The sequence below is a fragment of the Rhinolophus sinicus genome, linkage group LG13 (genome assembly GCF_036562045.2).
Source record: "Rhinolophus sinicus isolate RSC01 linkage group LG13, ASM3656204v1, whole genome shotgun sequence".
NCBI lineage: Eukaryota > Metazoa > Chordata > Mammalia > Chiroptera > Rhinolophidae > Rhinolophus > Rhinolophus sinicus.
Window position 1 is genome coordinate 41,868,487 of NC_133762.1, and position 24,803 is coordinate 41,893,289.

Genomic DNA, 24,803 nt, shown 5'->3' on the forward strand with positions numbered 1-24,803 from the left:
ACCGTCCGCACAGCCCCGCCCCGCACGGCCAGGCGTAGAGGAGCCGGCCGTGCGGTGTGTGTGTATGTGTTCGCGGGGCCCGGTCTCAGCCCCGGGAAGATGGTGGCGGTGGCGGCGGCGACTGAGGCGAGGCTGAGGAGAAGGACGGCAGCGACGACAGCGCCCGCGGGCAGAAACGGCGCGCGGCCCCGTGACTTTGACGCGAGCAGGGCTGAGAGGCCGGGGCTGGGGGCCGGGCTGCGCCTCCCGCGGCTGCTGCTGCTGCTGCTCCCGCCTCTGCTGCTGCTGCCCTGGGCTGCTGAGGCCGCGGCGGCAGCGGCGGCGGTGTCGGGCTCAGCCGCAGCCGAGGCCAAGGAATGTGACCGGCCCTGTGTCAACGGCGGTCGCTGCAACCCTGGCACCGGCCAGTGCGTCTGTCCCTCCGGCTGGGTGGGCGAGCAATGCCAGCACTGCGGGGGCCGCTTCAGGTGAGCTGAGGGTGGTGTTGGAGGGTCAGGCCCAGCCAGAGGTTGAGGCTGAGGGGCGCTCCAGACAGCGTCAGGCCAGAGGCGGATGCCGGGCAGAAATTGGGGAGGGGAGGTCCGCCCCACGGTGTTTGAGGACCATTTGCTTCCGGGGAGCTCATCGTCTCTGGCCTGGGGTCTTTCTGTACTGGAAGATGAAAAGGTTGGAGGTAAGGGTGGGGGTAACCCCAAAGGGGTTTGGGTGCAGCGGGCTACGTGGGAAGAAAGCTTAGGGTCCCAAAGTGTATCAAACCCAGTCTCTGAAACTGGGCCTCTTTCGGATAAATGAGGTATAAAAGAAAAGGTGAAAGAGAGCCAGTCTTACTTAAACACTTCGTTTTAACATCCCCTTGTTCCCTAGGGTCTGATGAGTTCTCTGATTGACTGGAGATGTGGGTACTCGGAAGAAACAGAGCCCTGGAAGTGATTTGTTGGCTGGAGATAGAGAGGAAAGGGTAGGATTGTGAGGTACTAGAGGTGGAAGAATCAGTGGTTATTGGTTAAAGGATAGTGAGGAAACTAGCCCTTTGAAGCTGGGTGGCACATTGGAACAGGGTCTGTCGTGGAGAGGGCGTAGAAGGAGGTTCTTGTTTGCCCTGGTTTCTGGGAAATAGGGAGTTTTGAGTTGGCTTGGTTCAGGGCAGTACCTCTTGGAGAGAGCACTCATTAATTGATTAGTAGTTATCTATTATTTGCTTCAGTTGTTCAAGGGTCTCCAGGTAATGCACGCAAATAAATTAGCCAGACTTTGGCCTAGTCCACAAGGAGTTTGGAATATAGCAAGAGGAAGTTATGTACACAAATAACCCCAGTCATAAGGGCGACAGAGTCATTCATGTCTTTGGCAGATTTTTACTGAACACTTTTGATGTCAGATGTGGAGAAGTGGAGAAACACGGAGACCAAGGTAGACCCTTGCTCTCATGGATCTTACATTCTGGTGGGGAGACAGGCAGTTCACAAATAAGTGAAAGAAATGAACAGGATAATTTTCGATAATGGGAAATGCTGTCAAGAAAATAAAACAGGATGGTCTGATAGAGAATAACTAACTGGTGGGTAACTTTAGGAGAAGCCTCTCATCTTAAGTGACGTTTGATCTGAGACCTGAATGAGGCAATGGGCAACCTGTGGGAATTCAGGGGCGGAGAGATTGTGACTAGCTGAGGGATGCAAGGAAGACTTTGAGGAAGAGGGGACATTGGATTTGAGCATTTGAAGCTAAGTAAGGACTTGGAATTGTGCCGCTGGGAAAAGAATTTCAGATGGAAGGAAGGATGCAAACAAAATTGTGGAGACCAGACGTACAGTGTTGCTGGTATACAGGATTGCCAGGGTATATAGAAGAGCGTTGTGAGAGAAGTTTGGAACTTCCTTAGGGTGTTCTGATTTATGAACTGACTTAATCGACACATATTTATTGAGAGCTCTTCTAGCTTAGGTTGTGAGATACAAGACAGACATCGTCCTGCTCCTGTAGAGCTTACATTCTAGCTTGGGAATAAGACATCCAGTAATCAATTTATTATGATTTTGCTTAAGGCCCTGGAAATGAGTAGGGGACAAACAAGAGGATTTGTTTTAGTTTGGAATAGTAAGGTTGGTGACTGAATAAGTGACTGTTGAGTTGAGATCTGAGGGGTGCGATGGCACTGCCTACAAGAGGGGTAGGGTAGTAAAGGGCCAGCATGTACAGAGGCTTGGGGATGAGAGGGATCGTGACAGGCTGGATCGAAGGCCAGGTGGCTGGAGCAGAGAGAGCAGAGGGGAGCATGGCAAGACTGGAGAGAGAGGCAGGGGAGGGACCAGGCCATGTGGATTTCTGTTGGTTGGATTGGGAGTTTTGACTTTTAGCCTATGAGCGGTGGAATGGCATAGTTCATCTCGTTTTCATGGCAATACAGGTTTTTAGATGGGAGCCAGAGAGGGAATGGCCTTGAAAGTGAGGCCAGAACATTTTGAATTGGAGGAGCTTCCAAGATCAAATGAATGGATGGTTGGGTCAGAGGCGAGTTCTTTAAGTTCTGAAAGTCTGGGATGCCGTGGTAGGCAGTGAGGGTCCATAGAATGGGGAAGGACGTGCATAGCAGCGACAGTCTGTCTGCAGTGTTCAGCATAGGTGGACTCACTTTAAGCGTGAAAGATGGTGGGTAACTAGTTGGAACTGTTGGCGTGGGTCAGGAGTGCAGTCATGAGAACTTGAGACAGGATATGGAAATAGAGGCAGGGATAAGTGCTCGGTGGTATTATTGAGGTAAATGACAGATCTTTCTTTGAAACTGATTTGCTCATGGGAAGAGGGGAATGGTGAGGGAAAGAAAACTAGATCTTATCTTGGGTGATTGAGAGGATGGTAATATCATTAATAGACACAGGGACACAGGAGGAGCGGATCTGAGATGCTTAATTTTGTACACAGTGAGATTGGGGTTCTTTCAGGGTATCCACCTAGCAGGGCAGGTGTAAGCATTGAAGTCACCTGCATGGGAGGGAGATTGGCAGGGGGAGAGAGCAGGTCTGAGTATCTCCGAAGAGAGTCCAGAGGATTGGAGAAGAGCCACTTGTAATGGGGAACAGGCAGTCTTGACACTGTTGTCTCAGATGGTGTCACATGTGAGTGAAGGGACTCCCCTGGTTATTGTGGACACTCGTTTGAGCTGGTTGAAGCTGGTGTCAGTGCCCTTTCCTGGACAAATAGTTATGACTTTAACTTTGGTCCTGGTCATTCCAGTATATTTTGTGGATTTCTGGAATTTGCATTTTAAAAAATGAAAGTAAGAGGAATTTATGCCTCTGGCCTTTAAAAAAAAACCACCTAAATCTTTAGTTGAAGGATTTCTTTAGGGGAAGAGTAAAATGTTGGTTTTGATTATCGTGGTATGTATCTTGGTTTAACTTACAAACTTGTTATTAAGCTAAAAGATATTAAAATGAATACCCTTCTGGTTTGGATTGGCATCATGTTGGTTTTTTTTTTTTTTTTTTTTGGCTTTCTAGTTCCATAAATCCTGTGTTATAATTGCTGTTAGTAAGGTCTTTTTCATTAATTGAAAGTAACATAGGGTAATAAGAGGATTAGATTTCACGGAAGTTATCTCTGAAAGCATGCGCCAGGGACGTTGTCGAGCAGTTTCATATACATTGTGTCATTTAATCTTCAGGACAACTCTGAGGGTGTTGTATAAAATTTGGATTATTGTATGGTTGTAATTAGAAAACCACGTAACTATTTTTCAAGTGAAAGATACTACAAAAATTACAGAAGATTGATAGTGCCATTATACAAAAATAACTATGGAATCTTTGGTGGATGATTTCTAAAGCAGTATCATTTTCATTCACTTTTCAGTGATCTTTTTTTTCTACTTGTGACATCACCACTGAAATTTGAAATATTGAGGGATAAATGCATCTCATCAAGTTAGAGGATAAAGATATTAGGCCCATTTATGAAATTACTATGCACTTAATTCTTCTAAGTTCCTATTATACAAGACTTTTGGGAGGATAGAATTGAATAGCCTAGTGAATTGGAGCCTTATAGTTATCCATGATGTTGAGTTACCTTCTATAGAAAAAAAAGAAAAAAAGGAGGCATTTATTGAGAATCTGTTTTGTGCCCAGCACATGCAATACTAGTAATAGTAGTTGTAGCAACTGCTGCCACTATTTTTCAAGCATTTCTCCATTTTTTCCCCAGGTATTATGTTAAGTGCCTTTTAGAAATTACCCCCTTTTAATCCTTAGAGTGAAGGTATTCCCATTTCACAGATGGGTAAATTGAACCTTGAAGATCTTGTATTACTTGCCCAAGGTCACACAGCTTGTGAAAAATTGGGGTTCGAACTCAGGCTTTGTCTAATTCCCAAATCCATGTTTTCCACTGTACCACTTAGCCTCTCATTTTTTTTTCTGAATCCAAATCAAATTCTTCATGAGCATTCTTTGGAAGAGCTGCGTTAATTCCTTTGAGAAACACTTTGAGAAACAGGAAAAAAAATCGATTTGTTACAACAGGAAAGTTAGTTAAAAAAAAAAAAAAATCTTAATTCACCTGAACCTAACTGCTGGTCTGAGGACACAAAATTAGCTTTCTAACTAGTGAAATGAAAATTCTGGAAAATAAAAATTGGAAAAAGAAAAAGGTGAAAAAAAATTTCTTTTCTTGTAGTAAGCACTAAGCAGGATTAACCTGAAACCCTAAAATCGTATTCGTGAATCAAATTTAGGCATGTCTGTTTTCCCGATCAGAACCTAAGCTCCACGAGGGCAGGGATTTTTATCTGCTTTGCTCACTGTTGTAGTCCCAGAGCCTAGAATATAGAATAGTGCCTGGGACATAGTGCTCAATAAATATTTGTTGAATGAAGGAATGAAATTCTGCAACATACTTTTTTGTGACTTAAAAAAAGTGCTTTTTGTCTATATGACTGCCATATCTGTCTTTTGTCCTATTTCTCCTAGACTTGATTGTCTTTTTTCCTACTGTTTGCTGGGCATCTTTCCTGGGATATTTTACAGTCACCTTGTAATTAGTCACGTCTAAGACAAACTTATTATCCTCATTGCAAAAATAGTTTTTTCCTTAATACTTCCTTATTTTCATAGTGAATCTGACTTTAGATAACCAAGGGTCAAAATTTAGGCATAGTCCTTTTCTCTTTCTGTTCTCTTTTCTCTGAAATCTTAGAAATGGATGCCTTTCCATTCCTCCTGCTGTCGTCCTGGTGCACTTGGCCCTTCACCTCATTGCTCGTCTGCCTCCGTTGCACCTTGACTGGTCTCTTGCACCTCCAGAGTCCATTCTACACTTTGTCATATAATCCCCTGAAAATGTATGTCACTATCTTGCACAGAAGCCTTTTTTTATTTTTGCTCCTCTCGTTACCTGTAAAATGACAGTCAGCAGAAGGCTCCCACTGCCTTAGACATGTTGTTCCTCTCCAAATCCTTTCACCATGTAGTTTTTCTGCATATTTGCTAAATTCAGCACCCGTCCTCCTCCCTGCCCCCACAGGCTTTCTTCTCTACTTATCTAGATTCTACTCTACTTATCTAGATTTTACCCCAAGGCTCATCTTCAGTTCTGTATAATCAGTAATAGACAATTCTCCAAATCCTACCTGTTACCTTCTTTTGAAGTGAGTTATCAACCCGTTCAATATATAGATAGTTTTTGATAATTGTTATGTATTAGGTACTGTGCACTGCCTTGAGCTTACGAATGTGGTTAGGAGTCAGGCCTTGCTTTCCCATTGGGGAACTCATAGTAGTGAAGGGAAGACAGCTATATGCACAATTAGAATTTGATAATAAAAATACAGGCAGTATGTGGTGCTGGATTAATATGTGGTGGAGAGACTAACCTTTTTTTTTTTTTAAGTTAACATTTGTTATCTTTTAATTTTTTAATTTCTTTTATTTTATTGGGGAAGGGGTACAGGACCTTATTTGGGGAACAGCATACTTACAGGACTTTTTTCCAAGTCAAGTTGTCCCTTCAATCCCAGTCATGGAGGGTGCCATTCAGCTTCAAGTTTTCCTTTCAATCTTAGTTGTGGAGGGCACAGCTCAGCTCCAGGTCCAGTTGCCGTTGCTAGTTGCAGGGGGCGCAGCCCACCATCCACTGCGGGAGTCGAACCAGCAACCTTGTGGTTGAGAGAATGCACTCCAACCAACTGAGCCATCCAGGAGGCAGCTCAGCTCAAGGTGCCGTGTTCAATCTTAGTTGCAGGGGGCAGAGCCCACCATCCCTTGTGGGACTCGAGGAATTGAACTGGCAGCCTTGTGGTTGAGAGCCTCCTGGCCCATGTGGGAATCGAACTGGCAGCCTTCGGAATTAGAAGCACAGAGCTCCAACCGCCTGAGCCACTGGGCTGGCCCCGAGACTAACCTTTTGAGGGCTCTGGTGGCAGGCATCACAGAGAAGGGGACATTTGGGCAGATCTGAGAGGTTTAGTGTGAATAGTGAATCATGAATAGTGGAGGAGAGCATTCCAGAAGGAGTGAGGAGCTTGTGCAAAGACAAAGAATCACAGTTCCAGAGGGCAGAAGTCTGAAATCAAGGTGTTGATGGCTCCATACTCTCTTTGAAGACTTGAAGGGAGAATCTGTTCCATGCCTTTTTCTGACCTTCTGGAATTGCCAGCAGTCCTTACCATTCCTTGGTTTGGAGATGCATCACTTCAGTCTTTGCCTCCATCATTTCAATCTCACATGACACTCTGTCCATGTGTCTCTTCTTATAAGGACGCCAGTCATGTTGGATGTGTGAATATCACCTCCTCTTAACTTGAGTACATCTGCAAAACCGTTTGCAAGTAAGGTCACATTCACAGGTACTGGGTCTTAGGATTCAACATAGCTTTTTTGGGGACCCAGTTCAAATCACAACATAGATGGATGTTGTCGGAGCATAAATTGTGAGAGATGCATTGGAAGGGTGTGAGACTAGAAGGTGGTAATGGCTTTCCCACTTCCCTTTCCAGCAACCTCCAGCTTCAGGGTGCATCCTTGACGATTCTATGCTCCGACAGCAGTGATTATTTTGAGGTAGGCATGTGACGTAAGCTGACTCAATCAGAGTGAATCTCAGGGCTTTTGCTGGAGGCTTCTGTCCTCTGGGCATTTATGAAGCAGATACTTTGGTCATCTGTTCGTCTGTGTGGTGAGACTATAAGACCTAGAAATATTATACCTAGCGTTGCTGTTGTGACGCTATACCTAGTGTTGTTATACCTAGCGTTGCCCCCCTGAGGTCAGAGCAACTCCTAGAAGAGGGAGGATGGTAAAGAAATGGAGCCAGAGACCTGATGACTTTCTGAATCTCTGGATCAAACCTTGCCTGAAGCTGTACTTTTCAGTTTTGAGAGGTACTGCAATCCATATTTTTCTTAAGCCAGTTAGTGTTGAATTTCCTGTCTTACAATACAGAAAAATTCCTAACATACAGAGGAACATAGGGTCAGATCATGAGTCTTTATATTCCACCCCAAGGAGTTTGGGCCTTATCTTCTTGGAATTGATAACATCATCTAAAAGCCTGACATTTTTCTACCAAGTCTCCCAATGTTCCAGTCTTGACCAATATATTCTGAACCCAGAGTTACCATAGGCAGTAGTTTTAGCGTGTTCCTCTGATACCGCTTAACTGAGATCACCAGCTTCCATCTGGGGATGAAACTGTTCTCACTTCCCCATACCTCAGCTCTGTTTAGCCAGTTTCACATTTGAGGGTTCATTAATTGTCACTGTAAATTGTAATAGATATGATTTCTATCCAAGTTCTTTTAGTGACCGACACCCCACTCAGACAAGAGTATGAGAAAGAGATCAGAGAGATTTATTGGCTCATGTGACAGAAAATCAAGGGGATGTTGCTGGCTTCCTGTGTGACTGGATCCAGGGGACCAGTTGGTCTGTCTCCCTCCATATCTCTTAGCTTTGCTCTGCTGTTTACTGGCTTCACTCTCAGGCAGGCTCTCTTCAGGTGGTGCCTCCAGAAGCTAAATCAAACTGGCTTACCATCTTCCACTTGGAAAAGAGTGACTCTTCCTTAGGAGCTACAGCAGATAAGGAGGGGTGAGTCTCACATGTCCCTTGTCCTTTACTGAAGCAATCACTGTGGCTAGGGTCATGGGAGTGTCTGACTGATCAGACCTGAGGTGAGCAGCTGCTCTCTCTGGAGTGGGGGGCATGAGGTTTGGCTCCATTAGATGACATGGACTGAAAAAGGGAGAGCGAGGAAAGGAGAAAGGAAAACACACACACTGTTACCAGAAAGTGGGGCCAGTGCTGGGCAAGTGAGGTCAGTGACATCCCCATGTATTCTTAGAACCTGGCGTTTGGTGGTACTCAGTAAGTGTTAATGATGCAAATTGGGAACGGTCTGGAAAATACTGTATTAAGTAATGAGATGATGGTCCCCCAGTTTATCAAGAATTTACTCTCTGAGGTTAGTCACTGACGTGAGGGCTGTGCCGTATTGAGTTTTCCTCTAGTAGGAGCCAAGTCACTGAATGGCAGTTGACTCATCCCCTGATTTTGTAATGGGGGAAATAGAGACGATTATGGGAGGAAGCGACCAAATATGTCCTTCTATAGTGTGAGATTATGCTGTATTGGGTGAAACTTTATATAAAATACTTACGTAATAAGACTTGTAAAGTTTCTGGCTGATTCCAGGAAGATAGTTTACTTATTTGAAAAGGTAAAAATATGTTATTGAGTAAAAAGAAAAATTGAACATGGATATCTTAATATAATTGCATAAGTTATGAAATGTTTGAAAGCAGATGTCTGACATTTAAACTACCCCTGTGAAAGATTCTCAAGATTGGCAATTGTTTTTTGTTTTTTTTTAAATTTACTACAGTGTAGAGGACAGAGAAGTACATAGGAGAAAAGCAGAATATGTTTATGATCAAAACAAGTTTTACTAAATAGTATTAACTGAGTTAATAAATTTGTAGGTTATCTTTATCTTGAGTATTAAATACAGAATTATTTACCAGGAACTGCTACTGAATGGAAATCTTAAAGGTTATTCTCTTTCACACAATCTTGTCCGTAAAGCTGAAATGAAACTGTACTTATGCTTTTCAAAATAATTTTATCTGGAAATTTATCAGCCACCAACCTATTATGGAACTGTTTCCCACTTAAACTCTATCATTTTCTGTGATTTCCTCATATATTATATACTAATTTAATCCTTCACATTGTTACTTTCTTCCTTCCATTTTTCCTCTTCTTCCTATACTTTTAAACTAGCCCTTCATTGTTGCCTGGCTTTTTCTAATTTTTTTCCTCCTTAGGGTAGCTCTCATATTTGTCTTGCTTTTTTCTTTCTCCTCATTTTATTGATGTCAGATCCATTTTCCTGCTTTTCTTTTAGCACTTGAGACCCTGGTTTGATTTATCCTTTCAATTTTTAATTCCTTAAGTTTTGTTTTTTTCAAGTTACATTTTGGGTGAACTTCAACTCTAGCTATTTATTTATGTGTTTACTCATCTAGAATTCTTTCACTTATAGAAGTTAATTTTAGTGAGGGCTGAATTTATTCTTTTAGAATTTGACATTAACATTGTACAGTTATTAAGTTGAATGAATTTTCCAATTAATTCCTCTTGGTTTTTGCGTTCTAATTAAGAATTTTCTAATTTGTTTCTTAATAAGCCTATAAGCTTTAGGGGCTGAAATTTTGTCAGGTGCTGTTAAGAGACCTTTCAGCCAGTGTTTCCTGTATATTTTGATTCATAAATTATTTCACAAAAATGTATACTCTTATGGACTCTCTAAGGAATTAAAAAATAATCTTAAAGTATCCTCTTTTTGATAAGATACTTAAATAGAGTAAAAAGTAATTTCTTAGTAAAAATTACAACAAACATTTTAAATGTAATTTGTAATGATATTCAATGCCATTATAAATAGAAAAAATTGACCTTTTCCTTGTTTAACAACATGTGGTACATCTTGTTTAATGTATTTTAAATTAATGTGTAAGGAAAAGCGTGATTTATACACAAATAAAAATGATTTAATTTTGGGATCAAATGTATATTAAAATAGAGATTTGATTCTGCTTTGTGCTATAGAAATAGAAGCTTTCCTGTTCTAATGTTTGGTATTCATGCACTTGTGCTTTAAAAATTATTTCTTAGACTTTTTTTGTGTTTTGTTTCTAAGTGATAAAATGATAGCAGTTTTCAGCTATTTGTAAGCATTTTCTCTGCAAATAGCTTATTTCCTGCGTGGATGTTTTTTTCAAAATTGAATGAAAAGGCCAAACTGGCTATAATTGTCACTTAATTTTCCCCTTTTAACATTGGATTTTGAAGTACTTGAGATGTCTTGCAAAACTACATATACAAGGATTTTGATCAGAAGGTTTGGCAAGATGGTCTTGAGGCAAATTTGCAGACAGAATTAGATTCAATTTGTATCTTTCCATAACTTATATTGAAGTATCATGTCTTATGCTTCTCTTTTAATGGATGGCCCTTTCTGTCTTTTAATTGGAATATTGTTTGGGCCACTGGTTGAGAAACACTGACCAACCCTGACCAAGTAACTGGTTGCTTTAAGGCAATCATATATTTAGTGCTTGTTCAATTTCTGGTTAACTTTAACTTCCTTTAAATATGAAATATTTCAGGCCTATGGAATAAATACAAAGAATAATAAAATGAACATCTTTGTACATACGACCTAGCCTTGCTGAATTTCCTTTATAGTAGTATTATTACTATTACATAGTGTTAATATAAATTATGTAATATAAAACATTATGGTTACCAACCAAAGTCCCTTCGCAAATCCCAATCATCTTACTCCCCCAGTGGTAACTAGTATGGTGATCGCTTGCATGTATGTTTCTATTTTTACTATAGATACACACCCATACACATACATACATACATACATACATACATACATACAAAGTCTTGTTTCCAAAAACAAGGTCATGTTTTCAAACTTTATAAAAAACTAAATATGCTTTTTTTTTTTACTCCTCCAAAGCACTTTTTCTAAATGCGTTTGAGATTTATTTGTGTTGATAAATATAGCTGTAGTTGATTCATAGCTATAGTCATTACAGAATTCCAATTTATTTATTCATTCTCCTGTTGATGGGCATTTAGATTTTGACAGCTTGTGCTGTTACACGCAGTGCTACAATTAACATTCTTTGCATATCTCTTTCTGCACATGTGTATGATTTTTCTCCAGAATAGTGATTTTCAAACTTTTGAAGCACCTCCAAAATAATTTTAAAATCCTGTTTACTTCCTTGCATACTTTTTGATTGAATTTCGACAATTTTTAAAATATGGATTTCATATTTGCAAAGGATGTCATTTCTGGTATATTATGAAGTTACTGAAAAAAATCCATTATATTATTTTTTAAATTTATTGAGTGGAATCCAAATTCCATAGCAGTTTGATAACCTTTCTCATTCATTAAAAAAAAGATACTTCTTTAGCAATCAATTTTTGTGTTATTTATTTTTTTGCTTAAATTCTTAGTTTTATTCTAATTCCCCAATATAATTGTTTCCCTGGGTTATGAATTCTGTCCAGTGATCTGGATGTCACATACCATAAAACTCACCATTTTACAGTACACAATTCAGTGATTTTTAGTGTATTTGTAAGTTGTGCAGCCATCATCACTATCTAATTCCAGAATATTTTCATTATGCCAAAGAGAAACCCTGTGCCTGTTAGCAGTCACTCCCATTCCGTCTCCCTCCCCAGCCCCTGACAACTACTACCTACTTTCTGTCTACGGATTTGTCTATTCTAGACATTTCATATAAATGTTATAAAATATGTGGTCTTTTGTGACTGACTTCTTAGCAAATTGTTCTCAAGATTCATCCATGTATCAGTACTTTATTCCTTTTTATGGCTGAATTATATTCCATTGTATGTATATGCTATGTCTTATTTATCCATTCATCAATTTTCGTTCTTTCTACCTTTTGGCTATTATGAATAATGATGCTATTAACATTTGTGTACAAATTTTTGTGTGGACATATGGGTATGTCTCTTGGGTGTATACTTAATGAGTGGAATTGCTGGGACATACTAACTCTGTTTCATTTTTTGAGGAAGTGCCAAACGTTATCACAGCGACTGCACCAGTTTCCGTTTTTACCAGCAATCTATGAGGGTTCCATTTTTTCTACATTCTCACCAATACTTATTTTCTGTGCATTTATGTATGTATGCATGTGTGTATGTATGTATGTATGTATGTATGTATGTATGTATGTATGCCATTCTAGTGAGTGTAACTGGTATCTCATTGTGGCTTTGTTTTGCATTTCCCTAAAGACTGTTGATTTTGAATCATCTTTTCATGTGCTTGTTGGCCGTTTGTATATCTTCTTTGGTGAAATTTCTACTCTGATCCTTTGCCCACTTTAAAAATTAGGTTATTTTTCTTTTTATTGTTGAGCTGTAAGAGTTCTTTACATATTTTGGATACTAGACCCTTACCAGTTATATGATTTGCAAATAAATTCATCTCATTTTGTTGGTTGTTTCACAGAAAAACAATCTTGATAGTGTTTTTTGACAAAAATTTTAAATTTTGATAGAGTCTAATTTATTTTTTGTTTGGTTGCTTATGCTTTAAGTGTCTTACCTAAGGAACCATTTCCTAATCCAAGGTCATGAAGATTTACATCTATGTTTTCTTTTTAAAAGAGTTTTATAGGTTTAGCTCTTGCATTTTGGTTCTTGATCCATTTTGAATTAATATTTGTATATGCTTTGAGGTAGTGATTTCACTTCATTCTTTTGTTTGTGGATATCCAGTTGTTTCAGCACCATTTATTGAAGAGATTATCTTTTCTCCATTGAATGATCCTGGTACCCTTGTCAAAAATCAATTGACTCTAGATAGGCTTATTTATCAATTATGTTTCATTGACCTATATGTCCATTGTTATATCAGTACCAGACTATCTTGATTGCTTTGTAATAAAGTTTTGTAATAAGTTTCAAAATCCTCCTCTATAATCAAAAAAAATGTTTTATTTTGAGATAATTGTAGATTCACATACAGTTATAAGAAATAATACAGAGAGATCTCTTATACCCCTTACCTATTTCTCTTAAAGGTAATATCTTGCATAACTACAGTACAACCAGAAAATTGGCATTGATACAATCCATCAACCTTACTCAGATTCTACCAGTTTTACATGTCCTAATTTGTGTGTATGTGTATTGCCCCCAGATAATTTTATTCTAAGATATTTCTGTTTGAAGGTAGAGTTATTGAGTATCCTCTATAATGAGGATTTGTGTATACATAAAAATTTTTCAGCTTCCTGTGACCGTGAGACCTTATGTAAACATTTTCTTCTGAATTAACTAATCATGATTTATTTTTAGTACACAACTGAACAAACCATGTAAATATAATACACATTTGTATAAATAATTTTTAAACCTAATAGGTAGGTGTTTATTGGAAAAGCACCTCTTATTGAGACGGGTAGTACTTTATAAAATCTGTGGATGATACAACTTACCGCTAGAATGAAACAGAGTTCATTGTAAATCGTATAGTTTTTTTTTTTTGGTTAATGTAAAACTGAGAAAGCTTGTTAACATAAATATTAAGTATATTTAGACAGAAGAAAGTTTGTTGTGGCAGCATCTCTCAAGTGTTTGGACTCCTTTTAAATTACATGTCAAAATTCTTCTTAAGAAGCATCTACCAAGTGACAGCTGAGTAACATCTGCCTTTAATTTTGTTGTAAGCAAAAAATTGGAAACCACCTGACTTTCAAAAGGATTTGTTACTCAGTCATTTGAATCATTTACTTTCTCAACATAGGCACTGATATTTTGGATTATTCTTTGTTAGGGGCCCTAGACATTTTTGCATTCAGGAGGTAGGATGGGAAACTCTTCCAGAGGGGAGACAGACCAGCAAGACTGTGTACGTTTCCTCAGGCGGATTCATTTTAGAAAAGAGTGTGTGGAAGGTATTGTTTAGAAATGTATTCCATTTAAACTATCCAGACCCTGTATCTCGTTTTCATGTACCAACCCAGGTCAGTTTGAAGGCTGTTCTCTGGAGTATATTCCTGGGAGTAAAATTGCTGGGTCAAAACACTTCAATTTTAGATATTGCTAAATTGTTATTAAAAGGGATTGGTCCAGGTTTTACTCCCATTATTTATGTTTGAGTGTTCTATTTATTTTTTTACTCTTGTCTGATGGGTATGAAATGGTATATAATAGTTTCATTTTTGCATTCTCTTGATTACTAGTGAGAGTATCTTTTCATATGTTTATAAGCCGTTGGGTTTATGTTTATATGAATTGCTTTGTCTTGCCATTGATCATTTGTCTATTGGATTGTTTATCCCTTTTTATTGATTTATAGGAGTTCTCCGTATATTCTGGATATTAATCCTGGGATTGTATACACAGCAGTGATCTAGTGAATGGTTGGTCTTACTTTATTTCACAATGTAAAATTTTTACCTATCAATGATTGGGTAAATAAATACTTGTAAATGACAAGAAGGACAAACCTTACAGAAGAATTTCGAATAATATAACTAGATACTTCCCCCTTCTCAGATGTGGAGCTTAATTTCTCTCCATTGCTTCCCCTTGAGTATAGGCTGGATTTAGTGACTCTTATCCAAAGAATAGAAAATGGTAAGGGGAAAAATAGTAACTTTACAGTGAAGAAACCTGGCAAATACTACCTTAACCAAGTAATCAGGGTTAACGTTGCAAGGACAAGACATGTTGCTATCATGTGTCCCCTGATATGATATAATAATTAGGAGGGAATGTCGCTTCTGTGGTGTTTTCCCCAAAACCCATAACTCAATCTAATCATGGGGAAAACATACAAATTGAGGGACAGTTTACAAAATGCTGGATAATACTTCTCAAAACTGTCAAGGTCATAAAAAACAAGGAAACACTGATAAACTGTCAAACCAGAGGAGACAAATGAGATATGATGAGTAAACGTAATGTGGTGTCCTGGATTGAATCCTGGAACAGAAAATAGTACATTAGCGTAAAAACTGGAGGACTTTGACTAAAGTCTGGAATTTAGGGAATAGAAATGTACCAATATTGGTTTCTTAGACTGGCAAAGGTACCATGGCCGTCTAATCTGTAAACGTTACGTGCAACTGGGTAAGAGGGGTTTGCGAATTCACTGTATCATCTCTGCAACCTTTCTGTAAATCTAAAATTATATTCCAAAATAAAAAGGTTGTTAACATTTTTTAACTTAATTTTGTTGAATCTAAGATGCCATTGATTATAAGATGCACCATTATTTTAGGTACTACTAAGAAAGAAAAATGCTTCCAGTAAAATTAAGATACGGCATCAGTTCTAAGAAGCACCTTGATTCCAGAGATATTAAATGAGGAAAAAAGGCATAGCTTAGAAGAGATAAAATACGGCCTTTGGGGGGAAAAAAAAAGGTAACAGGTTCAAAAGCTACAGAAGGGTATATGATGGAAAATTTTCCTTCCCTCCCTAGGAGTACTCCGTTGTTATCAGCTTCTTGTGTAGCCTTCCAGATATGTCAGCTGCATATATAAGTAATTATGTATGTTATATCCTCTTCTCCCCCTACCCATAAATGACATACTCTACTTACTACCTGTATTTTGCTTTCCCCCCTCCACCCTCACCAAACAGTGTCATGTTGGAGATAGTTTCATACCAGTACATTCTTTTTGTTTGTTTGTTTGGTATTCTGTTGTACAGATGTGCCTTAATTTATATAGAAGTGTTGAATGATCTTATACACATGGCATTTCACACATTTGTGGGTCTGCCTTTAGGATTAATTCTCAGAAGTAAAATTGCTTTATCACAGGGATGTGTGCATTTTAAATTTTGTTAGGTATTGCCAAATAACTTTCCATAGAGATTTACCCAATTTATTATTACCAGCAGCAGTATGTTATGGCTTGTCTTTAACTTTGTTTATGATGTGTTTTTAACAGAAATTTCAAATTTTAATATAGTCAATTTTATCACTCTTCCTTTATGGCTGTGTTTTTTGTGTTATATTTAAATTTTTTCTCCTTATACTGATGTTGTAAAAGTACTCTCCTATCTTTCTTCCTCAATGTTTAAAATTTTTGCTTTTTCACATTTTGATCTTTTATCTACCTGTAATTTATTCTTATGTATAGTTTGTTGCAATGATCTAATTTACTTATTTTTATTTGATAAGCAGTTGTCCGAGTCCCATTTGTAGACTGCTATGTTCCCCACCCCCGCCATAGATTTGAAATACAGCTTAGTCGTATAAAACTTCAAATTTGTCTTGTTTTTAGCCCTTTGCTCCTCTAATTTCAATAAAAGTCTATGCTGAGATTTTGATTGGAATTTCGCCTGGTATTGAGATTAGCCTGGGGGAATTTGTCATCTTTACGATATAGTGTAACCATCCAGACATGGTTTATATTTATTTCCATTTATTTAGGTTTCTTTTATGTCCTTAAGTAAATTCTTACAACTTTTTTCAAAATGGTCTGATATACTTTTATTGGATTTACCCCTAGATACATAATTTTGTTGCTATGACTACAACCTAATTGATTACTGTAGTGCATAGGAATGGAATTTTTTATTGTTATCATTTTTATTAGTGTTATTATAACACTAAATAATATTTAGCTCATGAGTCTCTGTGGTTGTCTGGGCAACTTGGCTGATCTCTGTTGAACTTACTCACCTGTCTGGTTCTAAACTGGAGCTTGGCTGGGCTCACTTGGTGCGGATGGAGTGTCACAACTGCCTCCTCCTCCTTGGACCAGAGGCTAGCTGAGTCTTAAAACCGTGCTGGTGGCAGAGGTGTAAAAGTAGAATTGATTTTCTTATATATTGAAATTGTCTAGCGAACCTTCCTCAATCTTTATAGTATTGATAGCTTGACCATGGGTTCTCCCAAGTCTTCTATGTGAATAATCCTGCTGCTAATAAATTGTGACAGTTTCTTTACTTCTGATCTGTATACTCCATATTTCTTTTTCTTGTCTATTTTTTCCTCTAGCCCCCCCCCCCCCCCCCCAGTCGACTGTTTGCTCATTTGCAAACTCTTTCTTCTTCTGGCTCTAAAAATTATAGAGTGCTTCATGTTACTCTTCGTGTATCTGCACTCAATCCTCTTCTGTATCTACACCTCGTGTTCAGGTTCTCCTTAGTCACAGGACTTTCAACGCTATGAAATGGAACCCTTGGTTTTTACTCCAAGCCTGTTCAGTCCTCAGTTTTCTCAGCACCTGTATGGCAGCACTCAGGCCAACAACCAGGGTGTTTTCCTTACTTACTCTCTCTTCCTTACCTCCGAAGTACCATCAAATTCCAACTCTTAATATTTAACCACTAAAATTTATCTAACAATCTGCTGGTATTCTTTTTTTTTTTTCCGTTTGCAGGTAGGAGCCAGATTGTATATGTCTTTTTAGTCTGAAATAACCATAAAAAATTCTGAAAAGTGTAAGGTGGTATACAAATGAAAGGTGTTGTCAGATGACTGGCAGGAGTTGAATTTAAATGTCAGTATCCTTAAGCTCCTTTTGTTTCTTTATCCTTGCTCATTGCTTTTTCTTTCCTTTCATTCTTGTATATTTATATGGACTCTTTGAAAAGGGTATAGTTACAGAGTGTGTATTACTAGTAGGGTGGTCTTTGATTGAATGTAATCCTATTTTGTGCTTATTTTTGAATATTCAAGGCCCTGTGTGAGATTGTGGTTACTGGATACACAAGAAAGATCAAGAGCATATACTAGATAAGGGGAAATGTGGGTGGTTGGATTTGCTTTCCAGGGAAAGGGGGAATATGGTAGGAGTAAAAGCACAGTAGAGATGAGAATAGGCATGGAGTGTTTGGGGCATAGTGATGGGAACTGGCTTATCAGGGTGAGAGGAAGGATTGACTTCTTAGTAGCCAGAATGTCAGGAACAGGAGTTTGACTCCATTCCACAGTCTGTGCAAAGTCATTGTAAACATTGACAAGGGTAGTAACATAGTGACATCCGTGCTTTAAGAATGTTGTTCTGGGTGTGGGCAGTTCACGGAAGTTGTGACTATAGCCAAAGGCTTGGCAGAAAGACTACTCTGAATTGCTTGGTCCTGCGTTAGTGTAGCAGAGGGGATGGAGATGAAGGGGTGAATCTGAAGAAGACTTTGTTGACAGTTGTATCATAAATTGGTCATATATTTGATGAAGGTGATAAAATAAAGGAAGCAGCTAACAAAGGTCATTTTAATCCTGGGAAACTGGGGCTGCTTTATCATTTCAGGGGACTGTAGTTGAATAGGAAGAGATATTCTCCCCATATGATTAATGTCTCAAATTCTTTGCTAAGAATGTATCTAGAGACTTAGAAGAAATGAGGGACCACATGGAGCAGAGCCAAATATAGCTTGTCTCAGAGCCATATTTTTTGGCTCCTGGTTTCATTGCTGGGTTGAGTTTTACTGATTCTGGAACTCTCAGTTTTTGTGGTTGCACTGCCCTTTTATGCTCTGAGTTTTTATTGCTATTTAGAAAAACATATACAAACAATCTTTATATGGTTGTTTGTTTAAGGGAATGCTTTACATAAATTATTGGATTCTCCTGGTTCGTGAAACAAACTAGGCGTTCACAAGGTACCTCTTCATCTGAGATGATACAGTCAGTGTTCCCATACCTGGAACAAAGGCTCTGCCGCCAGTTCTTTAGCTTCTGAAATGCTCTTCTCTCCAGACTGTCATGGATACATACAGGAGTTTATCCTGGACTTTCATTGTAGTCAAGTTTTTTCATAGTAAGAGCTTACAAATTTTTTGTTGCTGTGAAACTTTGCTGGATCTTCATTAGGCAGCAACTGTTATGTGAACATCTGTGATGTTTTAGGCAGTGGATAAAAGAAGTAAAGGCGATATGTCCTTGAGAAAATCATCGTAGTCTAGTGAGCAGAGATACTTCTCTATATCGGTAATAATCAGACCAAGTGGTCAGTCTGAACACAGTGAAGGCATCACTCAGCTCAGTACATAAAACACTGGGCACAGTTCCCAGAGTTCCAAAGGACATTGGAACTGAGATCTGAAAGGGTGGTTAGGAGTTTACTAGGTGAGGGAGCAAGAGGGAGGGAAGAAGGGAAATAATTCCAGACAGAGAAGTCGTGTGCTAAGGCCTGGGGATTTACAGGCAGGTGAGTTTTGAGGGAGGAGAGTGATGTTGGGTATTGCTGCAATATGGGCAGCTCTGTTTGGGGAGCAGTGGCTAGAGATGGATCAGGAGAGGTAAGTTGCGGATGTTATTGCGATGGACCTTTGATGCAATTCTAAGGCAAGAAGAGTTTTCCAAGCAGGTTTTGATATGATCAGATTAGCCTTTAAGGAAGATGACAGGTGGCTCTGTAGAGAACTGACCAGAGAACTGGGCTGAGCTGTTGTAGGAGACCAGGCTTGGATGAGGGGAATTTGAACTAGGGGGCGGGCATTGGCAGTGGGGATAGAAAAGGGGGGGGGGCGGAATGAGAGTGGTTTTGTAGGCTGAACGAATGCGTGAGGCAAAGGAAGGGTTGATAAGCTTTGAAAAACGGTAGATGATGACAAAATGGTGAAAAAAGGCAAGAGGTAAGAGAAGGGGATTTAATGACTTAAATTTATGACTTCGGAAATATGGGTCTGAAACATGGGTCTAGGTTTGTGCTGGAAATACAGCTCGGGCCGTTATCAGTATGAAGCTGGCACAGGAAGCATGATCGCAGGTGCGATTACTTACAGGGAGGTGGAGAGCTGGATCCAGGACAGCTCCAGGGACAGGGCCCAGGGTTTGGACAAAGGTGTTGTCCCTTTTATTGAGTCTTTCAAGATAGGTGATTTACTATTATTTTTAAATGAGGGGGCATATTATTTTGTAGTTTTAGTTATCATCATAGATGGGTCATAGTAGGATATCCTAAACGTTAAAGCTCACAGCACTCATTTGTAATGTTATGTCATTTGTAATTGTTATAGATTTATTATTTTTAAATAGGACAAATGATAAATCTGTTCTATTTTAGGGCTATTAGTATGAATAAGTTTTCGTAAACTTTTTAATTATATTTTGATTTTAAGGAATTAGATGAAAAATTTCTGACTAAAGATGAAACTTTGGAATGTGGAAACATTTTTAGTATTCATGCCAAAAATTCAGCCACTTACTTTAACACCTAGAAGTTCCAAGATCGTTCATGGACGATTTGATTAATTTGGAATGTGTATTAGAATCATCTGTGGAGCTTTTAAAGACACCGACGCAATGCTGGGTTCCATCTGAGAGTGTTTCGTATTTGTGTCCCGTTATTTGTCACTTGTGTTTTCTAAAGTTCCGTGGGTGGTGTTGCTGTGTCCTCTAGATGAGACCCCTGTATCAGCAGTTTGGGCAGGGGCTTTGTTAGTGTATTTTGTTTCGTGCTTATATAGTTAAGTTCTTTGCTTAAAGCTGTGATAGCAAAGGGCAGACAGAATATCAGCTAGTTATTTGTTCTCATCATCATAGTGAGACCATTTGAATTTTTATGTGAATTTAAATTCTACAGAAAAATTTCAATAGCAGGTTTGTCTAGGCTCAGAGCATAATAGGGCTGGTTAAATAAAATATGGTATGTCTACACAATGGATTATTGCAAATGGAGTAGCTATGTAAAGGAACAAAGACTATCTATATGTTATATGGTTATCTTGAGAATATATTGTTAAATGAAAAAAGCGAAGAGCAGAACAGTGGTATTGTATGCTACCATTTTCAAAGAAAGGATGTCTACAAATATATACACGTGTATTGTTGTGTATGTACATAGATACATCAAAGCGTGATAAACCAAAACTAACGCAAATGGTTTCTTCTAAGGGAGAGAGGGAATGGTGTGGAAGAAACAGGAATAGAACCCAGACTTCTTAATATACTTTGTTTTGTGGATTAGGCTTTAGAATCATGCAAATGTTTTACCATATTATAAAACAAAAATAAATTAAAATGAGAGAAAAAAGGCAATCCCTAAAAATCCAATGCAAAATGAAATAAGTGAACCTAAATGATAAAGTTTGAGGCTGAAGCACATAGAATTTCAAGTGACTCTGTAACACAGTAATTTGACCATCCATTTCTAGTAGGATATGCCCCTAAGGACAAAGAACTACAAAGACATGTAGTTCTAAGGACATAGAACTACAATCATGTAGTTCGTAGTAATGTTGGTATTATTATTCTGGGTGTATGTTGTAAGGTAAAACAAATGGGTACTTACATTGGATTAGGGCCTTTGATTTTGCTGTAGAAAAGAGATACAATCAGAGAAGCTGGGTAAGAATCCTGGGACCCTAACTTTGATTTGGAAATGTAAGTATGAACTCATTATGCATTTTTTTTAAAGTGTATTTCCTAGTTCTCTCTACTGAAAACCAACGTAGGTAGCATTAAGCACTTCTAGTGCTAGACTCTGTTCCCTAAATGATTGCCACTAATAGCTTTGTATCACAAAACAAGTTACTGGGGAAATTTCTGTTTCTATCAATGATAGAATAGCTTTTTCTAAGCCAACCCTCCAGCTGAAAACAGATAGAAAAGCTGGGAGATATATATATATATATATATATATATATATATATATATATATATATATATATATATATATATAACAGATTAAAAAAAACATATATATATATTTCAATCTGTAGGCTTTGGAGCATGAGCAAGGCAGATTAAAAAAAGATATATATATATATATATATATATATATATATATATATATATATGTCTTTTTTTTAATCTGTTTGTAGGCTTTGGAGCATGAGCAAGGCAGATAGCAAGGACTTGAGAGACCAAAATTTTGGAGAGAAGGAAAGCTCAGAGTGGTGAGGCCAACTTTTGGTACAGCTTTTCTAATGGAATGATTGGCTGATTTGAAATGTGCTGCTAGCAGGTTGAGCAAAAAATGGCAGCAGAGAGGTTGAGATTCTAAGCAGAGGTTTTGGTAATCATGTAGAGTTGGGGGACTAAATTGGGGTTCAAAGCCTGCGAAAAAAGAGAGGCACTGGAAAATGCCCCATGCTTTTATTTTTTCTTTTATAAATTTTATTGGGGAACAGTGTGTTTCTCCAGGGCCCATCAGCTCCAAGTCGTTGTCCTTCAGTCTAGTTGTGGAGGGTGCAGTTCAGCTCCAAGTCCAGTCACCGTTTTTAATCTTTAGTTGCAGGGGCGCAGCCCACCATCCCATGCAGGAATTGAACTGGCAACCTTGTTAAGAGCTCGCACTCTAACCAACTGAGCCATCCAGCTGCCCTTCCAGAAGCTCAGCGGCAGCTCGTTGTCTTCAATCTAGTTGTGGAGGGCGCAGCTCACAGGCCCATGTGGGAATCAAACCAGCAACCCTGTTGTTCAGAGCTCGTGCTCTAACCAACTGAGCCATCTGGCCGCCCCAACACCCCATGCTTTTAGTTGGGAACCTTGAAGAATAGGCTACACTCTGTGTTTAAGGGTGAACTAAAAATAGATAAGCTCTTATAAAAGCTGAAGCCTAGCTTTCAAATCACCTTAATCCTTGATTGGATTAAGGAGATTTGCGCTTTCATTGCATGTGCTAGAAGCAAATGTAAATCTGCTCTGGAGGAAGATACCATCAACCACTGATTCAATTTATCTGTTCAGTGATAGTGTTTGATATATATTTGTATATGACTATATGTAATATATATGGTATTTATAACATGATATATATTTATAAAACTTAGTCTGGTATTCAATAAAAAATAACCACACATTGTTGGTTATATATAAAAATAAAAGAATTGACTGAAAATAAAGAGAGAAAACAAGTAATTAAAATAGATTCATGGGGAGACTTCCAGGACAGATGAGATGGTACAGACTCACTTTCTCCTGCTAAGTTTAACTGTAAATCCTGGAGTTGATGCAGAAGATAACCAAAGGAGAACTCTGAAAGGTTGTAAGAAGGTGAGCTGGTTTGGGACCATAGGACTGGGAGAACAGCATAACCATAGGGTGTCTTGCATCCCCCTACCCAATAGAGGAAGGTCTCCGAAACCTGACCTAGCAGTTCAGGTAGGCTCATTCCTCTCCTGAATCAAATGAGAGTTTCTCTGAAAACGTCATGCACGCCGGACACCGCTGGCAAGTGTGATCAGTTAGGAGCCCCACTGAGAGTAAGTGCTGAGAAGGACTGTCCTTCCCAGCTGTCTTGAGACTTCTCCTTTCCATTGAGAGAGATCAAGGCAGGTAGACAAACTGGACGAGAGAGACTCGCTACAGCAAGCATTCTAGTCTGAGAAGTGTCTTTGCCCTTGAGGACTTGAAACTCTCCTCCCCCACCCCAAGGTGGGCACTACCTACAAAAAGGACACGGCTACAAGTGACCTAGTCCAGGAAAGTGTCGTTGGCCATGTGGGCCTGAGCTGCTTCTCAGAGAAGCTACCCAAAGACACAAGCAGGTGGGTGGAATTGGCAAGAGGGACCCAGCTATAGAAAGCGACACATTCTGGGAAGGCTTTGTCTCTGTGGGCTCAAGACTTGCCTTTCCCACTCAGAGACTCTGGGGAAGCTGGGGTAAGGGGCAGCCTAGGCCTGTCATATCCCTTTCCCACCACGGGAGACACCTGGCAGCCTGGCTTAGGGAAACTCCATTCACCCCCTCATGAAGCACCAGCAGAGACCAATGGGAGCGCAGTGGCACTAGATAAACAAAGCAGACCAAGTAATACCACAAAGGCTCTGAAAATTAATCTGCTATTGGAATAATAGCCCCCAAAAGTAGGCCAAGATCCACATGCTAAAACTAAACAGGGTGACTACCTGCTAAAATAAAAAACTTAAGACCCTATGTTAGTGACTTCTAACGTAAGACAAAGTGTTCATATAGTAAACAATCACGTGTCATGCCAATAACAACTTGAATCAGAAAAGACAATCAACAGACACCAATACAAGATGAATCAGATGTTGGAATTTTATGACAAGAATTTTAAAGCAGATGTCATAAAAGTGCTTCAAAATCAATTAAAATTATCTTGAAACAAAAATTACAAAATCTCAGCAGAGAACCAAATTAAATTAATTAGAACCATATTAGAAATGAAATTAGAACTAAATGGAACTTTTAGAATTGAAAAACACAATAACAAACAAACTCACTGGAAGGGTTCAAGAGTAGTGATAATGACAGAGGATGGAATAAGTGAACTTGAAAACAGAGCAATTGAATTTACCCATTGTAAATAACAGAGAGAAAACAGACTAGGGAAAAAAAAGACCTATGGAACAAAATATTTAACATTCATATAATTGGAGTCCCAGAAGAAAAAGAGAAATTGAGTGGGGCTGAAAGAGTATTGGAATGAAAGCATGGCTGAAAACCCAAATTTGGCAAAAGAAGCAAACCTACAGACCTAAATCTAAAGGCACGAGATACAGGATACAGAAGTCAGTCGCTTTCCTATGTACCAACAATGAAGAAGTGGAATTTGAAATTAAAAACACAGTAGCATTTACATTAGCACCCCCAAAAAAGAAATATTCGGTATAGGTCTAACAAAACACGTATAAGATCCATATGAGGAAAACTACAAAACTGACAAACAAAATCAAATAACTACATAAATGGAGAGCGATTCTTTGTTCCTGGATAGGAAAATTCAGTATTGTCAATATGTTGGTTCTTACCAACTTGTTTTGTAGGTTATACACAATCTCAATCAAAATCCCAGCAAGTTATT

The 24,803-nt window shown here is 38.7% G+C and overlaps 1 protein-coding gene across 6 annotated transcripts in view; it reads left to right on the forward strand.

The window, feature by feature from the left end:
- The window catches only part of ATRN (attractin), a 132,960-nt gene continuing 108,157 nt past the window's right edge, over positions 1-24,803 (forward strand). For 4 of the 6 annotated variants that reach the window (XR_012491426.1, XM_074318231.1, XM_019733756.2 and 1 more), the window contains exon 1: positions 9-467. Coding sequence is in view for 5 of the 6 variants with exons in the window: in XM_074318231.1 (XP_074174332.1) it covers positions 100-467 (368 nt within the window). In the remaining variant the exon portion in view is untranslated. Of the gene's footprint in view, positions 468-24,803 lie in introns of all 6 variants that reach the window. The other 2 variants (XM_019733755.2, XM_074318233.1) reach the window with 1 other exon arrangement.